This window comes from Notothenia rossii (genome assembly GCF_949606895.1).
Source record: "Notothenia rossii genome assembly, chromosome: 2".
Lineage (NCBI taxonomy): Eukaryota > Metazoa > Chordata > Actinopteri > Perciformes > Nototheniidae > Notothenia > Notothenia rossii.
In genome coordinates, this window is record NC_136904.1 from 9592535 (window position 1) to 9604406 (window position 11872).

Genomic DNA, 11872 nt, shown 5'->3' on the forward strand with positions numbered 1-11872 from the left:
TCGTATTTAACAACGTTTTATTCATTATTTCAAGCTTTGACTCTTGTGTCTGAATAATCTATACTCGACATGTAATGGCAACATTTAAAGGGTTACGGTAAAGAAATGTGAGCGGCTGTGGCTAAGTGGATAGCAGTGGCGTTTTCTCCTGGAGGCCAAGGCCCTGTTTTTTTCGGATTGTAGTTATAATTTTAATAAATAAATAAAAACACTTCGTTTAGTTTCGGAAATTCTTTGTTTGTTGCTGCCGAAATGTGCTTCCCTTGGTGAAAAAAAAATGGAGGGATTGAACAATCAGATGAGGCTCACGTCATGCCCCTGCCAACCTGTGATTGGTCAGGGCCTCTGGCTTCCCTTGCCTCACAATCCAATCAAATCGCATCAACTTGGTGGTGCAGTGACGCGTCCCAAAAAGCGGAAGTAAGCTGCGCTCGGTTTCCCTCGACAAAAAAGCAATGGAATTTCTCCATAGGGTTTTGGAAAATAGCTCAAAAAAGGTCAGTGGAAAACGAACCTGCTAGGTAAATGCACGTTTTGTTCAGTCGGATAATATCCACATGTCTAGTCTACCCTACTTTTCTAATCGATAGAAGATAGATAGCGTCACTGCACCACTCTCACCGCCGTTAGAAAGTAGCAAGCAACTGAAGCAAGTGCAATTATGGAGGGTGGAGATTGAGTATTTAATCAAAAATAATTGTACTAAACTTCCGCTGCAGCAGCAACAACAAATACAATCTGATGACAGGCCAATGCCCAAACTGGAGCCGTTTACAGCGAGGAACAAAGGAGCGAACCGGACGTAAAACGTTAAACGTCTCCTGATTTAGTTTGTGAATGAATGCTTATTAGAATTTGGGCTGGAGAGTGCGTGCGGACCTGTCGGTCAGATAACAGGCGTGTGTAAGTCCTGCATCTGTATGATACAAATGTGTAAAATGATACCGGGCGCTGTAATCACTCATCTGGTTAAGTTATTACATTGACCACCACACCCCCACCCCAAAAGAAAGGAACGTATTATTGGCTTCCCCTAATTTTTTTCCCACGTCAAGCTACTGGTGGATAGAGTGCTGGACTTCGAATCGGGGTAGCAAGTTTGAGTCCCCCAAATTGCTCCTGTGGAGATTGCCCACGGTACTGAATGTAAGTCTCTTTGGATAAAAGCGTCTAACATGTAATGTTAAATGTGGATATTCCAAACCCATAAAGTTATCTCAAGTTAAGCTCCCCACTGATATTTCATGAATGCACAATCCAGTCAAAACAAAGAACTATTTATTATTCAACAAGGTCAATATATCCAGATTCACAGTTTGAGCATTTACTTGCTGTCCTGGCTGTACACGACCCCCACCTGCCTGCGAATCTCATCCTCCAACTCAGCCAGCAGCAGAGAGTCAGCATGGGAGACGACTGCACTCTCCTTCAGCCCTACATGGGAAATGTCACACTGTAAGAACATGTTCAGACTGAATCATACACTGTATACATGCATACAGTATGGGAACAGAGTGAAAGCTCTTTAAGATTTCAGTGTTTCTGATGCCACCTTGTGTTGAAAGTATGAACAAGTCTAGAAACATGCCTGAACTGAGGTTATAAGAGTTGGGAATGTAAGAGAAACTTCTGCAGCAATGGAGAGTTAGGACTCAGAGACACGAGGAGAGTTGGAGCTTTGATGACAAACACAGATCTTTAATACAAGCATCGGCCGGAGACATTCACATCACAAGTCACACAGCCAGAGATTCTGACTGCACAGGTGGGTTGCCATGTCAAATCTGATCGACCTTTTCACTGTTTTACAGAGAGAATTCACATATTGGGGGAGGGTGCGTAAACACTGGGAACACTGCAGATATCCCCGATATCTGGAAATACTCAATCACCTGTCTGTGGAGCTTAGAAAGCCAGCGTTCTCAGTCGTAAAACCCTGTGACCGATAATAAAACTGAATAACATCACATGATTCCATTATCACATTCCTTACGGGAGATAACAGACTTAGGGCTCGTCGTAAATGTCAACAGGCAATAAGGTTAAATATTTAGAAGTAAAGACAGAATTAATCCCTAACGGGGAATATAATTTACTTCAGTGACAACAGGTTTCATTCTCTCCTGCAATAACAAACAGATGTATGAGTCACTTTTAATTAAGTTTAATTATTTTGCATTTGCAAGTTATAGATAAGTCCTACCTTTGCAAAGGTTTAGTTTTTGTTAGCACCCGGTATAATGTCTCAAATATCTAGCTTTATATACATGAATGCATGGTTGGAGACCTCACAAAAGATATCTTGAATATCTTTAAATATCTTGATTCTTTTTTGATATATATAAGTTTTAGTCTTATTTGACACATGTGAGAACATTGACCTGAGCTGAATAGCTTTGATTACTGGCATTTTATATACTGCAATATTTAAAATCCTTTTCCTATCGTTTAATTGGACAAGAGAGGACTGCATAAGAAAAACATTAGGGATTAGTCTTGAACACACTGCATAGCGACGTCTCCTGGAATGTATGGTCCATTCAATTTAAGTGGTTCAAGGTTGCAAGAGTCGACAAAAAAAGAATTGAGTCACCTTTTTTCAGTAGTTATATATTATAGCTACAGAACAAAAGAAAAATATATAATTTTGACTGCTTATTTTTCATCTAATCTTCTGTTTTGACAGATATTCCTTAACTGAACTTTCAGAAATCACAGATGAATATACACCTAATTGTGATTTTTTTCTTTTTCTGGTTAATACATAAATGAATTATTGCTGTAATATAAATACAATCTAAAATATGCGTAAACTCCCAGTACCTTTGAGCAAACACTGCCGGACCTCCTCTGCCTCGTAACGCATCCCTGTACTGTTGAGGAAGTTGAGGGGCAGATAAGGCTCTGGCACTGGGTACTGGGTCTCCTTCCCATTCACCTCTAATGACGTGGGGCACCACATGTGATCAGGGATCTAGAGAGCATGCAACAGGATATTTTCACAACAATAACATCAGACAATTCTGACATGTATAATATGTGAAGAGAAACTACATGTAACTCCCCTCCTACACGGCTTCACACTTGCCCTTGTTCACATTTCAAACTTGAAAATAGTATATACAAATTGCAAATAGGATCTAACATTCAGACTATTTTCATTTGATTTGAATATGTGACCCTGCTGATGACCTACCCTGATGTTTCCCTTTGTGCCCGCAATAATGGCGTCACTGGGCAGCTTGACACCTGAGGAGCAGGAGAACACGGCCATCCTGTTTCTGGAGAACTTCAGAGTGACAACCACAGTCTCATCCACTCCTGCAATAACATACAGATGAGGTCATGCACAGGAACATTTTACTTACACAAGAAATGACTGACACATGCAAAACTGATTTGCTGCTAATCACATCAAAAATACAAGAATATATCGGTGTCGTTGTTTAAAAAAGTGCAGAGTCTGCCATGTGTCCTCTGCAAATAAAGTGTTGAGTTTGTTTATTACACTGTGCTTTATTATTGAAGAATCAAACAGTGTATAAGAATGTAGGGCAAGATTAGATACCTGGACTATAAAAGCCTAACTTTTATTGTACCAGTTGAGGTGAAGTCTTATCGTACAGGAACACTACCTTGTTTAAAGATTATCAATCCACATAAAATATGAAATGTACTTTGTACAAACAGTTAGCAAGCTGCAACCTTCTCATTCTGTTTTCTTATCAGGAGCTGCAAATGGCTTAGGTTATGGATAACAATGGTAGCACTGTTAACCTGTGTGTGATGTTTTTAAAGCAAAGAGAAAGCCGTGATGACTTCTTAATTACTTCAGACTCATATGAGCTATGTTCCCGACTTGTTATTGAAGTTACACAGCTTCAGAAAGGACATCTGTGACACCCTTTTCTCTTTGAATCACCTGTCTCCAGACAGACCCCCACGGCCTGGATGCTCTCCGGCTTCTCTCCGTTGAACACCATGCATATGAACTGCAGGCAGTAGATGCCGATGTCTAGCATTGCTCCTCCGCCCAGCTCCTTCAGACCCGACCTCGGCACGTGCGATAACGGCTCACCAAACTCTGACCTTACCATCTTCACCTCTCCCAAATCCCCCTGGTCCAACAGCCGCCTGATCTCCACTGAGGCTGGGAAGAATCTGGTCCATATAGCCTGGGGGGGGGGGTGGGGGGCAGTCACACAGTCAAAGTTTAGTGCTAGCTTTGTGTAATCTTATTTAGTAGTTGACTTACATTAGAACGTTTTAATGTTAAGTTTGATTTTGCATGTGAAAAGTGGAGGAGACTACGGTGGCCGTCAGGTGTAAACGCAAACAAACCCTGAAAACAAGAACAACAAAAAAACGCTGCATTTACAGAAATGATACAAACTAAATATAACAAACAAACCCCGAAAACAAACGCAACAGAAAAATGCTGCAAATACAAAAACGATATGCGAAGTCAAAAACACATAGCTGCAAACCCAAAAACAAATGCAAAACATACCGGAAGTGCTCCAGGCCTCTAGGGGGCGCATTACGTGGAACGCGTTTGCACCTGACGGCCACCGTAGGAGACAACCTGAAGCTATTGCAAATTGTATACATTTATTTGTTTGGACTGACTCCATCCTTACCTCCATGAGAAAGACATTATTCCTCTTGGCAGAGGACAGGATCTCCTTCACCTCCTTGGTGTTCATGGCCAGCGGCTTCTCACACAGCACGTTCTTCTTGGCATTTGTGAAGAGCAGGCAAGTGGTCAGATGGTAGGGGTGGATAACTCCAATGTACACAACATCTGCATTCACAAAAAGACACAAACCAGAGATCATGCTGTGATGTTTTTCAATGTCAAAATATATATTACAGTATATAAACCACAGGAAATCAAGACAGTTGGGGTTCAAACTGAATACAAGAGTAGTAAAAGCGCCATCAAACAATCTGATGTGACCCAGGTCTGAAAGAAACTAACCTATGTCTGGATCTCTGGCCAGCTCCTCATAGCTGCTGTAAACTCGGGAGATGCTGTGCTTTGTGGCAAACTCCTGTGCATCCTCCAAATTACGAGCTGCCACAGCCACAACCTTTAAATCCAGTTTATAATATTATTCACCACAACAAGGTAATCCTGTTCCACCTTAATGAAAAGCCCCCAGAATAAAATGTGCTTGCAGAAACATGATAATATGTGAATTTATTATTTCCATATTCAATTTTCTGTGTAAACTCAATAACTTAATGTTTCTCTTGCTAAAACTGTGCATTTCTCAGAGTTTGGAGGCAACTATACTTTACTTTACAATAGTAACCCATTTATAGTCAGTTTAAAGATTCAATAAATATAGTCTTTATAGAAAAATGTTGTTTTTAAGTGGTACGCAGCTATGTCATATTTTTGCATTAATGTTTTCATTGTTGGGTACTGTAATTACTCGGTTATAGAGCCAAAATAAAATGTAGGTGACCATTTAGTTAGTGTGTACTTTAAGGTAAAAAACAAAGTGTTGAAAAATGCTGCAGACTGTGGTTTGAAATATCTATAAACTCTTTAAAGCTGCATGTTGCACATCATCAACACTGGATTAGGACTTTACTTTAACCATAGACTGTGGGCGCATTCACACCAGCCTTTATAGTCCGGTTGAATCGAACCCTGGTGCGTTTAGCCGCTTCTCTGGTGCGCACCAGACCACAGTTTGTTACATTGTTTCATTTTTCAGAAGGTTCGGTTTGCGTTCACACGGGCAAAACTCAAACGGACTATACACTTTAAACACAAGTCATGTGCACGGAAATGCTGTGCAATCACTGGTCAGACATTAAGGGGGTAAAAACGCAAATGTTCTGTCACAGGCTTCTCCAACAGTGCAACACAATAATACAGATAAGCAGAAAATATTAAAATATACTATATTAAAAGTAATACAAAAGAAAAATGGGTTTAGGTTTTTTGTATAGACTGTAGTCGAGACGTGTTGCAAACTAAAGATGTAAATGTGTGTGCGTTTCTGCTGGTACCTGGTGGTCTTCATGAGGAAGGGTCTTCAGAGCCACAGTGAAGTCATGACTGATCTTCCCCGCGCTGCAGATTCCCCACCTGGTTGCCATATTGGACGAGTAGAATGATCCTGCAGCCCCGGACCCGGACAGTGCAAGACGGTACACGACACGCCCCCTACAGGACACGCCCCGAGACACTACGGTGGCTGAGAGACATTGATACCGTACATGTCAGATTAAAAACGAATTGCAAATATTATTGTAGAATTTTAAGCAACTATTAGGCCAATACATTAATAACCTAGTATATCCGTTTGAGACACAACAGTTTATGACTTTCACCACAAATCATTTTGTCTAATTAATAAGTTAAAGGTCCCATGTCGTGCTTTTCCGGTTATTACCCGTCCCCTTGTGTGTTATGAAGGTTTTTAAGCATGTAAACGGTCTGCAGAGTTAAAAACCCTCAAAGTACACCCGGTAGGGAGTAAAACTCTAACACAGAAAATACCTCCCCAAAACGCCCAAACCCCCAGGAAGTGCACCGGACTCTGATGAAAATATTCGTGCTGGCCAAATGGCGGTACTACACTTCCGTTTGGTTGCCAGGCCCGGAAACTACGGTGGCCCTGAGAGGCCAGGGTGCTGCAAATAAAAGAACGCTGCAAATAAAAAAAACGCTGCAAATAAAAAAAACGCTGCAAATAAAAAACGCCGCGATGCAAATAAAAAAGCCACAACGGAAGTGAATTACCGGGGACTATTATTGCTGATGCACATACGACGGAAGTTAATTACCGGGGACTATTATTGCTGATGCACATGCGTTTTTTTTATGCGAGAGAAGAAGAAGGCTGGGGGATCTCCGGGAAACATCTCATGGGTAAGTTTATAATGTTAAAGTTACACAGGATGTAGATAATATCTGTCGCTGCCGTATTTATGACTTTAAATGACGTTATTTTGTGTGTGGGAGCAGATTATGTGTGTAGTGTATAATGTTAGTAGAACATAGCTTTGATCAAAACTGCAGAAAGCTATTTTCAAGTTGTTTGCTTGTCTGTAAAAACTGTTTGATTCTGCTCGATTTATCCGTGCAGCTTGAACCGTTTTAAATCTAGACCACACACACACACACACACACACACACACACACACACACACACACACACACACACACACACACACACACACACTCACAGACTCACAGTATTCTTGCGTGTTTAACTGCCTGAAACTTGTCTTGCCCTTGTCAGTGGGGAATGTCGTGATTAAGACACACTTGCAATCCATTTTGGGAGATTCCTTGTATTAAGCCAGCGTTGAAAGTAGTACTGATTAGTCTTTCCAAATGTGTTAGTGTTATTTAAAAACTAGTGCAGTGCCCGTTCGGGGCATGGCCGTTCAAAGCTTGTGCCTGTACTAAGCGGACCGATTGTTTGGCTCCCATAATTGCTGCTTGCAATGTTGTCCGGGGGGCGTACCGGAGCGCGTAGATTCGTCAAAAATAAAGGTTTAGAAAAATGAATCCCAAAAAATTCTAAATGAAGGATGCAAATCATCATGCAATCCGCAAGCCATATCCGAAAGCTTAGGTCGATCTGACAAACAGTCAGAGAGATATGCGAGCCACAGACACACACACAGACACACACACACGGACATTTCTTGCTTTATATATAGATAGATAGATAGATAGAAAGATGTTCATGCAATTGAAGCGCAAAGCAACCTAATGATACTTTATTTGTTTTCTTGCAGGTCATAATGTATTGTCCTTTTTGTGGACAGCAGCAGGACTCTAAATAAGCCTTTTGCTGTTCATGTGGCAAGGACCTCAAATTCCTGTGTGATGTTGATAAAACAGGCACAAGTGGAGGTAATTTTTATTTTTTTATTTTTTGAATTAGGCTTAGGCAATGTACACTCTATATCTTATGAGTATGGGTGAGAACACTCTATGTCTCTCTGTTCTTTGTCATTGACGATTGATTGGACTCTTATTTCAAGCAGAGGCTACAGGAAAAAGCACACTGGAGTTATTCCGGACTTTCCGGAGTGTAAAAGAGAAGGAGAGACGAGCAGGTTTTAAGAAAAAAAAAACACCATCAAAAGACAACCTGAAGGTTGTGAAGGTACATTTTTTTGCTGAGATAGACTAATAATTTGCCGACAGTCCATTCTGTCATGTATTTATAGTGTCACTGAACTAGTTAACAGTCGCCTATTTCGTTGTTTCTCTGTAGATTTCAGTAGGCCTTATGAGGCTGAAAGATGGTGTACTGAAGACTGTAAGAGGAACAGTACTTCCCCTTTTGATGCGACCAGAGTCGGATGCGGACGAATTGCAGAGAGCTGCTGAGCAAAAAATGAAGACCTTCGACAGAAATTTACATGGTGGTCCCTACGTACTGCTCTACCCTGACGGTACAAAGATAACTAATATACCAGGAACAGAAGTACCCTTCACTCTAAACGAGTACAAAGAGGTAGTGGGGAAGGCCTACCAACGTATCACACTGTACATTTGTACAGCTGAAGATTTCTTTACATCTTGTAAGTAATTGTGAAATTAATTACCAACCAAGAAGAGCTTTTTAAATTGATTTGTTTGTCAAGGAAAGCACTCTGTTGTTCTGAGTAGTCTAAAATCCTCTTATACCTGTTCTTGTATTTCACAGCTCAGGAAACCAGCTCTGAATCCAACTCATCGGATTCAGAGGTGATCATCATGAGTCCAACTTCTGCAGAATTCAATGCAGCTGATACATTAGTGAGTACTACATTTGTTGTATCTTAGATCGCTTATATTGTAAATTCTATCTGGAAGTGAAAATGTTTCTAGATTTCACATAGACGGCATATTTTTACGATGAAACATGTCCCAAAATAGCATTTTAAATTGCGGTAAATGTTGCTGCGTCCTGGCTTACACATATTATACAAACTTAAGAAAACAACTTTATTTAGTGCAGATCCCTGCAAAATCACACCATAATAATGTGTATGTTTTTCACTGAAAGTAATAATGTAAGAAGGATCATTCCCCCTGGCGCAAATCACATACACTTTCTGTTAGAATAATAGAATTCAATATTTATGTTCAAATGTGTTAAGCTCTAGTTCTGTCAAATTTGAAGTGTCACACTGATATATTGTTTTTTACTTCCAGGTATGGGAACCTGCAGAGTCAGGCAGTGATTCAGCAGCTCCGGTAATTGTGGCTCCAAAACATTGTCTTTTGTTCACATTTAGCCTTGTCTGGAAATATTGTCACACAATTAATGTCTTAAACTACATGAAATAACGTGTCACACTGACCCAGAGATCCACGTTTGTGTACATTAGAATAGTCTTTTCTTTCTAAATCAGCCTTCAGATAGCCATGATTTAAAATACTTCAACTTACCTGTCCTATCCCTGTTATGGTTTGTGATTCAGGTCTTATTTTCTGACTCACAAGAGGGCCCAGGAACATCAGGAGGTGTGCTGGAAACTGCGTGCTATAGGTATTATACTTTCCTTTCTACAATTCAAGTATGTTTTATATGAAAACATCAACAATGTAAACTTGTGTATGTCAATTTCTCAGCAAATATACTCAGCTGTATGCGCCCATTGTAATAGAGGATAAGGATGACTCAGACAGTGTTGAGTGCAGTCATGACATTCCAGAGGATACAAAGTAAGAGAAAAGTTACCCTTACTTCAACTGTGGTTGTTATTTTTCCTGATCAAAAATGTGTGCTATGGTGTACCATTTAACATGGTCATAATTTATCTGATGACAGGGTGGACCAGCAATCACTTTCTGAGATAACTGCAAACCTGGCCCTAGAGATTGACCATCGAGCTGTCAGCAGATTTAACATCTGTCGCTCGAACATCTGGGATGGAGCAGTCAGAGGATTCAAAAGGGCAACATTCTCAGAAAAGAAAGACATCCTGGTGAAATTCTCTGACGATGAAGGGAGGTTTGAGGAAGGTCTCGATACAGGTGGCCCCAAGAGAGAATTCCTCTCCCTTCTCATGACAGAGCTGAACAAACGGCCCATATTTGATGGACCTGTGGAGAGCCGCTACCTGGTCTACAATTCAACAGGTTCTGTTTTGTGTATAATGTTTTAAAAGAACCCATATTTCAACCTTGCAGTGTTTTCAAATATAGAAACTGATTTAATATTTCTTTATTCTGCATTATCTTGGACAGCTATCAGAGAGGATGAGTATTATTTAGCAGGGAAGATGATTGCTGTGTCCATTGTGCATGGTGGACCAGGTCCTAATTTTCTGTCAGAGGATCTGGTCAGCTACATCTCAGGGCAGAGCAGTTTCAAGGCATCTGTCGGAGACATTACAGATGAGGAGATAGGGAAAGTCCTACAAGAGGTATGAGAAGGGTGTGAAATTCTAGAATAGGTAAAGAGAGAGTTTTGTCCACTTAAACCATTCTTTCAAGATATACTTCTGGCATTACCATTTTTTATAATTACGTGTCATATTTGAAATGTGTGGGACTCTGTTATCTCTTCTTTTAGATTCAGAATTCACCCTCAGTGGAGATCCTTCAGGACTTGATGATACGGAACAGTGCCATGTTGCAGACTGCTGGGTGCTTCAGACATGTCAGGTCATGTGAAGAAAAAAGAATGATAGTAGAGGATTACCTGAAGTGGTACATAATCCACAGGAACAACACTGCAATCGAAAGGTAGGTTTTTGTATTTCATTGTTATTGCTAAAATAATTATGAAAAACGTGTTGCTGTTGTCCCATTTTCTTGCTTACTTACTTCTACATGATGCACATGTATCTTTGCATGCATCTTTTAATTGTATTTTAGATTCAAGGCTGGACTTGAAAGTTTGCAGTTTCTGACAGCTCTGCAGCAGCATCCGACGGTCCTGACCCCTGCTCTCTGTCATGCCGATGTGAAGCTGTCTGCTGCAGAGATGGAAAATCTGTTCCAGCCTGAATTTAGTCAACAGGGAAGCAACAGAAGGGCTCAGGAAGAGAAAGCTATGAGTTACTGGGCAGATTATCTTCTCGATTGTGAAGGTTAGTCAATTTGCTCTTGTCTGATTTTTATACACACAGATTATAAAGAGTTCCGGTGTTGATGTAGATAGTATTTACTGTCAATTGATTCCAATGTTCTCTACTTTTTAGAAAATGACAGCTCAGTGACCTTGGAGGAGGTGTTAATGTTCGCTACAGGTGTGCCATGTGTGCCTCCTGCTGGTATGAGTCCTCTGCCACGCCTTCAGTTCCTATGTTCTACAACGTCAACATTCCCAATGGCAAATACCTGTGCCAACATTTTAAAGCTTCCTCTTTTGGACACTTATGGTGCCTTCAAAGCCAACATGAACTTTGGCATTAATAATTCCCCCGGCTTTGGGTGCCTTTAAACAATTAAATAACTTGTGGTAAAAGTTAATGTTCCCACACACAGTAGCTACACAGTCCGTTGTTTTCATGTTGCGATCTGTCAGACCAAAATGTTGTGACGTAAGAGAGATGTGAGTATTTTTCATGGCAGATTTGTCCTATTTCATATCTAACATGTGAACAACACCACACATTTGTATTGTATTGTTATTGTATTCTCGTTAGGTAGGTAAGGTAGACCGTGGTTAAATCAAGAGTTCAGAACATGTGTTAAGATGTTTTACAAATATTTACATAAACAGTAAATAAAGACTGCAAAAGGCACCTTGTTGTGCAAATTTTGTTTTGCCCATTTTATCAACATGTTTTTACATGGACTTTGTGAAAGAGTAAAGCTGAATGACTCTTCATTAAATGGTTTAAAAGTGTTTCATTTTAACGTAAGGACTTGTTTTTCTACGTATAGCATATG

The 11872-nt window shown here is 40.3% G+C and overlaps 2 protein-coding genes across 4 annotated transcripts; one reads left to right on the forward strand and one right to left on the reverse strand.

Moving 5' to 3' along the window:
* Positions 1–1268: 1268 nt before the first annotated feature.
* On the reverse strand, positions 1269–6182 carry dhdh.2 (dihydrodiol dehydrogenase, tandem duplicate 2). Its single transcript, XM_079666589.1, has 7 exons — positions 6028–6182; positions 4982–5093; positions 4641–4804; positions 3923–4175; positions 3197–3321; positions 2824–2974; positions 1269–1434 (listed from the first exon to the last, which is right to left on the reverse strand). Exons 1-7 carry the CDS (start codon positions 6115–6117, stop codon positions 1325–1327), a joined length of 1005 nt encoding a protein of 334 aa, XP_079522715.1. The 5' UTR covers positions 6118–6182; the 3' UTR covers positions 1269–1324.
* Positions 6183–6679: 497 nt separating this feature from the next.
* Positions 6680–11828, forward strand: LOC307028362 (uncharacterized protein). Of its 3 annotated transcripts, none has more exons than XM_079663314.1 (11): positions 6681–7888; positions 8023–8144; positions 8256–8565; positions 8691–8782; positions 9182–9223; positions 9451–9518; positions 9602–9694; positions 9801–10111; positions 10548–10720; positions 10853–11067; positions 11179–11828. In XM_079663314.1, the coding sequence occupies exons 3-9, from the start codon at positions 8271–8273 to the stop codon at positions 10646–10648; spliced, it is 1002 nt and encodes a 333-aa protein (XP_079519440.1). In that variant the 5' UTR covers positions 6681–7888; positions 8023–8144; positions 8256–8270; the 3' UTR covers positions 10649–10720; positions 10853–11067; positions 11179–11828. The 3 variants fall into 3 exon arrangements, with proteins under 3 accessions (XP_079519442.1, XP_079519440.1, XP_079519441.1); XM_079663315.1 differs by having other exon boundaries at positions 8023–8135; XM_079663316.1 differs by lacking the exons at positions 10853–11067; positions 11179–11828 and having other exon boundaries at positions 6680–7888; positions 9801–10398; positions 10548–10685.
* The last annotated feature ends 44 nt before the right edge of the window (positions 11829–11872 follow it).